This window comes from Pieris rapae, chromosome 12, assembly GCF_905147795.1.
Source record: "Pieris rapae chromosome 12, ilPieRapa1.1, whole genome shotgun sequence".
NCBI lineage: Eukaryota > Metazoa > Arthropoda > Insecta > Lepidoptera > Pieridae > Pieris > Pieris rapae.
The window spans coordinates 9891266-9904152 of NC_059520.1; the positions used below are offsets into that span (position 1 = coordinate 9891266).

The 12887-nt window shown below is 31.5% G+C and overlaps 1 protein-coding gene across 1 annotated transcript in view; it reads left to right on the forward strand.

The window, feature by feature from the left end:
* The first annotated feature begins 2374 nt into the window (after window positions 1–2374).
* The window catches only part of LOC110996687 (transcription factor Sox-21), a 42866-nt gene continuing 32353 nt past the window's right edge, over window positions 2375–12887 (forward strand). Inside the window, exon 1 of the mRNA XM_045630554.1 lies at window positions 2375–2522. Coding sequence (XP_045486510.1) covers window positions 2518–2522 — 5 coding nt within the window. The 5' untranslated portion in view covers window positions 2375–2517. The remainder of the gene's footprint in view (window positions 2523–12887) is intronic.

Below are 12887 nucleotides of genomic sequence, written 5' to 3' on the forward strand. Positions count from 1 at the left end.
CAATCGTTTATAGAATAAGAATATTTTTACAATCAAATTGATTTTTTAACACAATTGTATGTTCCCTTAGAAATGTTATTGTAGTGTAACTGACGCCAAGAGAATATGAGCGTGGAAACACTATGGGTACAATTCAGACATAGCAGTTTGTTATTTATAAGTCCTAAAACAACATGAATGCTTAAAATATATAAGAAAATATGACTTTACAAATTTTACATACATACACATCAATTATTATTATGTATTATAATGTCTTTTTACCTTTACTGCTGACACCTAGTATAATAGGTATATATAAACACTTGTTTAAGTTCTTAACCTAACTTTATCAAATAAATCCGATTTCCCGACCAAGGCCTCTTCCAGCTGCTTCCATTATTTTCTTATGTTAGCTCTTCTTGTCCAAGTTGCGCCATCTATTTCTCTTTATATCATCAGCCCCCCTCTTTCTATTTTTTTCCATCTCGTGGTTGACATTCTGTAATTAATTTTGTACATTTCAACCCGCTCTCGCCATGTGCCTGGTCCAGCGCTTTGTCTTATTTTCTTAAAAATCGTCATCTACTTTGGTCGTTAATCTTCTGCTTCTTTGAATGATACATGCATTAATTATTTAAAAATATAAATATATGATAAAACGCTTAATTAATACGTTAGTGAACAAATCTGATAGCTAGTATATGTACCTATACATGCATAACTTTATATTGTGAAAGATAATAATTGTAACCAGGGCCGGATTTAAAAGTCTGGAGGCCTCGGGGCACAAAAGAGTGGAGGGCCTCTGGCACCAAATTATTTTATAAATAAAATGATGCACAAAAACATGATGCATGCGGCGTGACCTCGCTATGAGGCGTTCCACTTAAGGCTTGAAGTGCAACCGAGAGCGCGGAACGAGCGACAAAGAGGCACAATCGGCCTCCGCGTTCGGCGCCGTTCGTTTGTTAAAAAATGACGTAATTGAATTTATGCGTACAAATAAATGTAGCTTGATCAATTCAATTGTGATTTCCATTTACCTCCTTCTCTATATCCATACAAACCAAATGCAACCTTTAGTAGGTACTTATTTTCTTATGACGTTGAACTATCGTCAACCGACTTTACAGACAACTGGTTTTTTTTTGTTTAAGTTTTTCAATCAATCAATTTATTGTGAAACCAAGTAGTAAAGTCATATTTTTTTATATATTTTAAGCATTCATGTTGTTTTAGGACTTATAAATATCATACTGCTATGTCTTAATTGTACCCATAGGGTTTCGACGATCATGTTCTCTATAATAACATTTCAAAGGGAACATACAATTGTGGTAAAAAATCAATTGGATTGCATTTTAGTATTAAACAAACATATAAAATATATTAAAATTAAAGTTGTAAAAATATTTTCTCTATCTCCGCAATACCTGAGTAGGCAACGAGACTATGACAATTTTAAGTATACTTCAATTACGCTGAAATAATTTAGATTTATTTATATTGTATTTCTATAAGATTATGTGTAGGTACGTACCACAGGACTTATATAGTACAAGGGATTTCTAAGTTCAATAAGACACACTCTTAACTATAAAAATTTAATTCGTTATCATATTCATTTCAAATCATCCTTAAATTATTATTCGACGCGCAGGGCGACTATATTTTGACCGATAGGTACCATACACCTAATCAGCTCTGACAGTTGTCACCTAGCCTCTGACAGTATGCTTCAAAAGACGATCTGGAAAATAACTAAAATTAATTTATACTTTAAACTTTACTAAGGCAAAGTTTTGTGGTACAAAGACTTAGGTAGGTAAGTGTTATTTAAAGAAGTATTCCTTATTTTTAAATTTTGAACAATTTAAAAACGAATAAAAACGAATAGCTATTAAAATAATTAACCTAACTATATTTATCTCTTATATATTTAATTGTCTCATTCAGTTAAAATAATGCAAGTTATCTATCATTAAATATTATATTTTAATTAATTCAATTCAATGTCAACCATTATCTTCAATCTCTACATACAGGTGTTGCATTTATACCCTTTGAAAAGGTAATTATAAATGTCATATCAACTAAAATAATCTTCAGTTACAACATACAAACAAAAGCAAAAACAGTGCATACCACACAGCGCGCAACCAATTTGCATTGTGACTGGGCTGGTAAACGCTTAAATTCTTATGAATTTCGAGGCTCTTCTGCATAATAACATCCGTAAGGTAATGGCAGTTGCTTGGCCAATGAGAAATCGCAGTCAGCTTTCGTGGGCGTAATGCCGCGCCCTGATTGGCCGAGAGCTCTGAGTTTTATCACTCGATTTGTGTCGACGCATGCCGCGCTCGCCGCATTATTTGTCGCCATTGTAATCCACGGCAGGCGCTCGACGGTCGCGATTCGTGTTATTTGAGTATTCTAACGTTTTTCGATTGTTTTCGCTGTGTTGTGTTGTGTTTTGGCGAGTAATCGAAGGTCACACTGGATCTTGAGCTACACCACCGTGCCAGCGGGCACTTAATGAGGTAATGGGAAAGATACGTCCTTGAACAATGCGGTGTCAGCGAACCTGTCACCAATTGATTCGCTATGGGGCTGTGTTTTTCTATTTCGCTTTTATAATTTTCCTTGTACGTTTGATCTCATTTGTCTAACCGTGTTTAATGAAGCGTTGGCGATTATACAATTGTTAATCTTGAAATGTAAGCGATCAGCTGATTTATCTGTTAACAATAAGTTATTGTTAAGGAGGATTTGCTATTGTTTTTCGAGCCAATCGAAATGAGAGTATATTGTATATAATATTTCGAGACAGATTGAAGATATGTAATCTATGTTAAATTAATAAACCTCTTTAAGATATTTTAGATAGTAAGAACAATTACCAAGTAATTTAGAGGAAAAAATTTTTTTTATCGATTTAAATGTTTTTCAAAAGGAAACGATATAAAGTATTTTATATATTCTTATAAGACACCACTACACGTAGTTAACGAAAACATATGTTACGTCATTCGTTTCGTTAATCGTTTAATTATTACGTCAGTGTTGAATGTATCCCGCCGGTTTTTTGACCTGCGAGTCCAGCTCTAGAAACCATAGAAAACCAGGTGTTAGGCAGGCGAGTGCTTAATGGTTCTTAATATTAAGAATGATACAAGCGTACCAAATTAATTCTGTGAGATCTTAAGCAATTTCTGTTCCTATACAGTAGCGCGGAGCATTATATTTTGTAATAAATAATCATACCCTCAATATAACCTATTTTTACAAAGTAATTAATCAATAGAACTATTTTTAAATTTCTATATAAAATTCACAGAATACTACCTTTGTATGTACACCCAATATTAAATTAGAATTGTGTTCCTACATATGAAGTAGGTACCTATGATAAAACAACTACTTTTTATATATCGGAAAATAGACCCATAACCATAGTTTTTGTCACAAGAATATAGACGCAGATGTGTATATTCCTTGTCGGGGTGTAATTAAATGTTAATCAGACAACAATTGTATGGATATAACTAAAATAAAATTCCGTAATAAGCATGTTTACATTTTATTGTTGCGTATTAAAGAAAAGTTGAGTGTTGTTGTCCACAAAAATCCGACGGTACCATTTGATAAATATAAATAAATCAGTGGCACTACAATCAGATTCTTTATGGGTCATGAATCATGAAAATTTATATATGAATCATGAACTATAGCTATCTAATAGGCAAGAAGTTCATCACAATGATTTCCTTCACCGTTCGAGCGAGTTAAAATGCGCACATGGAAAAAAGTTCCTACATTGATGCATAGCCGGGGATCGAACCTACGACCTGGCAAGTGAGAGAGTCTGGGATGAGAGAGTGATAGCCATAACTTATGTACGTCCATTAAATAGTAGTTATTATTGGATATTAATAAGAAGTAAAACATTTGTAATAATATAAAAATATAAACATAAATTATTATTAATTGTGCAATTATTACGTGTTGTTGCAGCAGGACTAAAAAATATATTGAAGCTGTTAAAATAAATTACCGCATTTATATACTGTAAAATTAATTAATTAATAAATTCTTTTATTATTTCTAAAATATGTACCTATGATTTATGGTCTGCGTAAAATACAATCATATTTCTATTGTAATATTTATTTATAAAACTACTCGTACAAGATAAATATAGCAAGAAAATTACAACTATAAGAAATAAATTAAAAAAATAGCATCTATCTAGTGATTTCTTCCAGACATTTCCAGACAGTATTTCTATTATTCATTCCTTATAAAGATTTATCACGCGCATTCTTCTGCGTTAATTTGGCGATAACTTTATGTTAACCCGTTTCTATTATAAATAAGCCTTCTAATATATATTTCCGGAGTCTGTGCAATAGTTCAAGGGTCCTATTACCCAACAAGTTTACAAGAACCTCTCAATGATCCCAATTGGCAAACATCTCAATTAGTGCAAAGGCCCAATAAAGCCCTTTACAACTATAATAAAATTTATACACTTTTACAATAGCGGCGTGCCTTTGATGGATATTTTGTTTGATCGTTTAGGGTTTAATTATGAAAAAGGCTATTATTTAAAAGTAATTTTATGTTTCCGAAGATATTGTATACAGGATCTTAAAATTTTACAAATCTCAAATGGAAGTTGTTCGTTTTAAGTTCTTTTAATGGCAGGTATGATGTATAGCCAAATATTTTATTTACATAATTTAATAATAGGTGCGAATGTTTTTGCCGATATTAAATCACCGTTATTTCGTTTAAAATTTTACGTTTATTTTTTTAATATACATATAGGTACTTTATTTAGTATATATTTTTAGAATTATCAATGCATGGCATCAGGGAAAAGAAATTCATGGTAAAAATCAAAATCAAAGATGTCTAAGAAGAATCTTATAGGCATTTTTTAAAAAGAGAAATATTTTTCGTGCGAATTATTTTTATTTGCAGCGATAGTTACCTTTCCAAAACGTGGCAGCTAAGTGTTTAATCAATTTAAAACTCAGTTTATGATACTTTGAACTTTTTTATATAAATAATAATATTACAGGCTATCTTAGCAGCCAAATTGATGGTTATAATTTCGTCGTCATTTTCTATTTGTTTATTTAGACACGCATACCTACAGATACCCATTACGGTTTGCAAGGATTAATTGACATAGTATGATGTTGTTTTTAAAGAGAGACAAAGATTTATATTAGAAAATTAATTTTGAACAAATATTCTCTAAAAGAAAAAAATAACTTAATTTACCTTTTACAGTTGCTTTTGAGTTTGCACAATATTCACGTTAAAATTGATTTGTGTGTAGACGGCTTGAAACAATCCGCCCTTTGGAAGATGCCGACGCAAACAGACGATGATGTGAGTGTGCGCAGTTAGTTAGCGATGCCTTCACTAGAACTTCACTTGACGTTGTCAATAGTCGGTTTTTAACGTTTCATGTTGTCGTACTTTGAATTATGTGTTTCGTTCACTGTACTTACAGATTTTTCTGAATGATATACGCAGAGATGCATGATTGCTTTAAATTAAATTCTTTATACATTTTGATACACCCATAACCACTCATGCTTTAGTTTTACTTTCTTTATTACTTTAATTAAGTCATAGTACGTATATGTAGTATATATATGACTTCTATAGTATTTTTATGTAGCTGAGTTTCATTGTCGAACGTGGACGTCCGCCTGGAGGACCTGCCTCGAGGCAGAATATAAAATAGCCTTCTTGACGTCCGTCGTTCCACAACTGAGCGTTTCTATGTCAATTTTTGCCGCGCACCACCACTATGTTGAAACAGCTGCCCACTGAAGTATTTCCGAATTAGTTCGGTTTAGGGTCCTTCCACGCTTGCGAGTTGGTAGTTGCCAGTTGATATGGTAGTGCAAGCCATGGACGGCGGTATCACTTAAAATCAGGAGATCCTCCTGTAACATAATTCCTCTTATCGGCAACAACAGCCTTTCTCAAACATAGTCTTTACCTGCAGCTTCTCAGCGTGTAAAATGCAATATTATGAAGAGGCAAATAAACTTTATTATTATTGTATACTAGTGTATCGGTAGGTGATAAATAAGTAGTTCTTATCCGATTAATAATTAATAAATTCTTATTAGTATATTTATTTAATATATATTAAAACATTATTTGAAATACTCAGACATTCTACTACACCACTTGTGGGATGGTCTTCTTGTATAAGGAAAATATAAAAATTCATCTACATTCAAGTGGGTTAAGTTAAAACAAATATTTCCGTTCGACTGTTTCGGTTGACGTATGCTAATGATTTCAGCAAAGTCGGTGAGTGATTTACAGCTTTTTATGTTATGTTGTAGAATATAATTGTTTTCTCTCTGTCTTTAGTCGGTAGCTCATGTTTTAGCGTGGTCAGCAAGGAAACATCTGGAGCGGACAATCTGTATCGGAGCACTTTTCTCATGACAGATTATAATTTTGAGGACTGGTAATTCACTTGATCGATTCATCTGGTTGGTGAACGGGCACGTGATCTTTTCCATCTGTGTTACCTGCTAGGATGCCGCATTTTATGGCCGAAATAATATTATATAATTCGCTGTCGGCATATGGTTGTTAGAAAAGTCCGTAGTAAGTTTTTTTACCGTAACATGAACAAAGTTTTTTAAAGGTCCATATAATAAACAAATAACTAAAGCAACGCTACTATTATCCACCGTCACACATTTCTGAAGCTATAATGTGAAACACACTTGGCACAGAAGACTGATCACCTCCTTGCACATTGAAACCTTGCTGCAATTTCCGCTTCTTACAAGTATCTTATAAGACAGAGATCTTTCTACTTAAAAGAGTACTTGCCAGTTATTGCAAAATATGTTGACTCTCCTGACATTACAATTTTGTAACAATGTAAAAATAAATATTTTGATATGACAAATTTTTGGCCAAATTTTTTCCAAGCTAACCATTTTTAAATCGATTGATATTTGAACAGAGAGTTGACAAGCCACTGTGAAGTTGTTACGCCTGTCAAAAAACACAAATTCGAAGTATTTCTAACCTTTTTTAAGCAAACACGAAACTATTTTCACTTTATTATTTATGGTGATTCCGTAAAATCTCGACATCTTTATTACACATTTTGAGATACTTCTAACTCATTTCCGTTATAATCTAATAAGTATCTGATTTTTAACTCTTATTTTCAGTAATAAAGTTATATTTTTCTTAACAATAGTATTTACAATTATTCTCACTAAGATTCAGTAAATAAAAATAGTACAAAAAAAACTAGGGAGATACACGATCAGCCTACTTTGGATCTAAGGGATGCTGTAAGCTGTTTTAATCGCGCACATAGATAAAAAAAATAATCGGTGTCCAGCCGGGTGTGGTTTGAACCTGCGACCCCAGGCATGAGAGTGGTTTACACCACCAGTCCAACACGTATCTATATACACATATAGATATTCCCTAGATATTTATATATGTAGTTATATAACTATAACTAATAAACAATAACTATAATTCGTTGAGTTTTGAATACTATATTCCTATATATACCTTTTGCTTACCTAAACCACAGCCTACTTGTGTATTTAACGTGTGATTAAACTTGATAGATTTGAAATGAAATGACAGTGAAACTACGATGGGCCAACTTTATCTGTTTCCCTATCTATTATGTTTAAGGCTGCTAATAGCGTATTCTCGTAAAGGCTACCTTGTTAGAATTGCACAGGCGGCGACAAATATTGACTCACCCTCAAAGCCTTTTTGACCCAAATATAATATTCTCGGAAACAAATCCGGGAAAAACGTGAGCTGGTCAACTTGTTTGTTGGCGGGCTTCATTAAAAGGAATTTTGGTAAAAGTAAAAGTTAGAAACGCGTGACAAAAATAGGTAGCGTTTCTTAGTTGTTACTTTTTAAGTAAATTAAGTTTGTTGCTTATTTAATTTTCTCTTTAATATTTATGAATCTTTTAGGATATATTGTTTTTATTGAAGGCATTTTGACTATCTACACTTTAAGTTTGTAAGTTTTGTCAAAACTAAAACTTTACATTTATTTTGAATATAATATGTAACTACTTCAACTGATTAAATGTTATTTAATGCATACGCATATTTATTTTACTAAAATATATTTACCGTATCTGTTTTAATTGCGAAATTAGCGGCGTACTTCCAAAAAATAATTACGATTTTTGACATTCGTATTGCGAATTACTCGACATAGCATGACAGAAATTTGATAGTTTTATTTTAAGTTAACAAATGTTGTTATTTTATTTAATGAAATGCCGATAACGATATACAGCTAATAAGTATACACATACAAAAAGATGCATGTAGCAAATATAGAGAAAGATTAAGAAGCATATAAAGTTTGAAAAATTATCATACAAAATCAGAAGAATTTTTTTAAATGTAAATTTTATGTTTATTCCCGTTAATGTAGATTCTCTCGGACCCAGTATTTATTTAGCTATTGTATGCAAACATTGTGATATAAAAGTATATAGAAATTATGTGATCGCTGCTAATAGGAAAATATAGTATAGAAGTAATACAATATAGAAGTAATAAAAGAATAAAAATACAGTATAGAAGTAATACAAATAAAATCAAACACTAACCCAGATAGTTGTTATATTCGCCATTATTGGAACTTCAAATAGACTTAAAAAACCAGCTAAAAAATGACAACACATATCTATCATTTTCACATGAAATTTAATAATATTTTTATTCATAAATTCTAATAAGAGTTAAGCCCCAATAGGTGAATTGTGTACCACGTGTCTAATATCGTTGCGACAATTACTGCGGCTACAGGAGCGGAAAATATGAGGGACTCAAATTGGCTGCTTATGACACGACACTTATTCCCCTTTTTAATGATGTAAAGTATTTTAAGATTTCTCTGTAATTGGTTGGAAACTGGAGTTTAATCTGTAAGATTAAGATCTTAACCTGTGTGATAAGTGGTTTGGGTAAATTGTATATATACCTTGACTTTTAAAACTGCTATCGTCCAGAGTTGTGTTGGCGTAGTGGCTTTAGCTTGCGACTATTATCCCTGAGGTTGATCAGTAGGTACTTTCGATCCCTGGCTATGCACCAATGGTATTATTATTTATTTATATATTATTATTGATGTGAAACATCTATAGCCGCACGTAAAACCGATTTCTGGCGTGGCGACGCATGCCGTGGCGACGCGTCACCACGCTATATGATATTATACCTACAACAGTCTAAATGCAGTAGTAAATTTAACATTAAAAATATTTAATGAAAATAATGTTTATTCAACAAATAGTCATCGTTATCTGGAAAAAATCGTAATATTTTATTTTATCATTATGACATATTTAGTTCATATCACAGTCTGTTCTTTTCTGCATATTACTTTTACAAAATAATGTCGATGTTTCACATCTTAGACCAGTGCCGAAGCCTTCAAAAATAGTAAAAAATGAAAAAAAATTACAGTAGGATGAAACCCATTAGAAATGCAGGGGAATATGATCAAAATGAAAGGAAAAATAAATTACGGTCGATCCGAGTTCGGGAAGTGGGAGGGGGGTGACTTTTAAGGGGGAAAAATTGTTTATCTTGATTTCCGGCGAAACTACCAGTCCTATGGAAAAAAGTTAAATGGCAAAGTTGTAGGTCATAAAAAGATCTACAACTTTGGTATTTACAATTTTTTCACATAACCTCAAAATTTAGGTGAAAAATTCAAAAAACCAAGTTTTTGGTTTTTTATTTATATCTTTTTTAAAAAGTTTTTTTTTTCTACGAAATTTGGTGAAAACTTACCTTATTATGTCCCAAATATACTGTAATTTATTTGATTAAAAATATTTATTTTTTCGCCTCATTTTAACTTAATATCAAAAAAGCACCCTACTTTTCAATCGAAAATTCTGACGTCAAAATTTCAGCTTTTTTCAAAAAGTTTGGGGGCTTTTTGTTCGTTGAAATATCTACTTTCTGATGGTGTAAAAAAAATATACATTACTATAGGAAATATTATTAGAAAATGCAAAAAATTGAAAAAACCTCAAATTCGAAAATTTTCTTTTAATTATGTACAATTTTGAGGTATTTATTAAAATTTACACTTTAATTACTCAAAAAACGTAAGATTTCATGCTTCATTGATAAACGAAAAAATTGCAAATTAAAATATACTTCTATAATTAACAAACAAATAAGTTAATAAAGTTAATATTTAATAAGACATCTACAATATTTTGAAAAAGTTGTAGAATCTTCTGTAAATAATATTTGTAGATGCCTATTTATTGCTGTTTTAAGATAATTTTTATACCTGAGTGACCTTCGGTGAATTTTGAATTTTTCTTTGAATAAAGTAAATTTCTCACAAATCACTTAGAGTAACTCAGCCTGCAGGTGTATTTTTAAAAACGATGTTGTACACTACTCTGTATCTCGAATACTGGCTAACGGTTTTTACAGCTGCTACGAAATAGCAGGTAGCAGTAAGGCCCAGACCCTCCTAGATCCAGCCCCACTTCTCAATGAAATAACTTACACTGGGCTAAAATTCACCAAAGGTCACTCAGGTATATAAATTATCTTAAAACAGCAATAAATAGGCATCTACAAATATTATTTACAGAAGATTCTACAACTTTTTCAAAATATTGTAGATGTCTTATTAAATATTAACTTTATTAACTTATTTGTTTGTTAATTATAGAAGTATATTTTAATTTGCAATTTTTTCGTTTATCAATGAAGCATGAAATCTTACGTTTTTTGAGTAATTAAAGTGTAAATTTTAATAAATACCTCAAAATTGTACATAATTAAAAGGAAATTTTCGAATTTGAGGTTTTTTCAGTTTTTTGCATTTTCTAATAATATTTCCTATAGTAATGTATATTTTTTTTACACCATCAGAAAGTAGATATTTCAACGAACAAAAAGCCCCCAAACTTTTTGAAAAAAGCTGAAATTTTGACGTCAGAATTTTCGATTGAAAATTAGGGTGCTTTTTTGATATTAAGTTAAAATGAGGCGAAAAAATAAATATTTTTAATCAAATAAATTACAGTATATTTGGGACATAATAAGGTAAGTTTTCACCAAATTTCGTAGAAAAAAAAACTTTTTAAAAAAGATATAAATAAAAAACCAAAAACTTGGTTTTTTGAATTTTTCACCTAAATTTTGAGGTTATGTGAAAAAATTGTAAATACCAAAGTTGTAGATCTTTTTATGACCTACAACTTTGCCATTTAACTTTTTTCCATAGGACTGGTAGTTTCGCCGGAAATCAAGATAAACAATTTTTCCCCCTTAAAAGTCACCCCCCTCCCACTTCCCGAACTCGGATCGACCGTAATTTATTTTTCCTTTCATTTTGATCATATTCCCCTGCATTTCTAATGGGTTTCATCCTACTGTAATTTTTTTTGGTTTCAAAAATTATCGACACTGGTCTATCTGCCAGGCGTCCCGTGACGGCTCACATTTTTTATATTCTATGCTCTGATTTAGTATTCGCTTGAACAGTAAAGGAAACCGGCTAGCCTTAGACACAAAACAACAGTCGAAAGACATATTTGCCTTTTAGAGTGACAAATAATCATGAAACAGAAATATAGGGCCCAGACCTCAAAAGGTTATAGGTTAATGAGTCTTAAAAATTGCTTTAACATTACGTAAATCTACAAAAAGTTCCTTGGTTCGATTTCCTGTGGTAATAAAATTGTCATATTTATACTATACGTCGTATATATATATAATATAACGAATAATAAGAAATACATTAGTATCGTCATAAGTATTTAGTTTCCTAAGTATATTTACAGATTCAATTGAAAGATCAAACTCTATCCTTCCCTTTTAATAATTAAAATTAATAACCATTTATACCCCACAATTAATTACTCAACAAATTCTCTCTCGGGGGATTACAAAATATTTTGTCACCCCAACCCCAGATCATGCGATTTTAGGCCTTATGATCTTTAATTTTGATCTCAATATTAAATATGACAAACGACTGTATTTTCAAAAGAATTATAACAAAGAGGAAATAAATTTTGTACAATGTATGAACTGAAACTGTATCGATTTTAAATTTTAAACAAAACACTGTTATTCTTTTTATATTGTTTATGGATTGTCTATACTCATATAAACTATACAATAATCATTTGTTTCATTCAGAAAAAAAAGGTTTATTTTTGTTATTAAAAATCAATTAATATTCTAATTTAAAAAACTTACTCTGTGTATATTTTTTATGGATTGTATATGCTCATATCTGTAAACTGTAGCATAACAATTATATCATATCGAAAACAACGAAAGTACATAATTATGTAATCAAAAATCTTTTAAGTAAGATATAAAATGTTTCCTGTTCGTTTTCATTAAATAAATATTGATTATTTTCTTGTGGGTAGTTCGTAATATTGGACATGGGCGGTAGCCACGTTACATTTCCTTTTGCTTTACTGAGTAATTGTTGTAGTAATTATTTTGTGTGACCCATCCCTGCAAGTACTGGACCCGATCTCCCCTAGCTATTTGTAAATGCGTATGGCCTGGTCTGTTAAAGATGCTTGCTGTGTCAAGCATCCTCACAAAGCAACCATGGGCGTTGACGCAATCGCAGCATCGCATGTCGGGAAGCGGATAAGGCTCTGCTGTTACCGCATCCCGCCTAGGGCGATTGTTGGTGGCATCTTGGGGTTTTAGTGGGTATGGCGAGTCCCACATAACCCTTCTGCACCAAGCAGTCGCGCCGCGGAGGGATATGCGCAATGCATTTCCCCAAGTAAAAAAATTTGGTGTGCCAATATGAATTTATTATTATCAAATTATATTAAT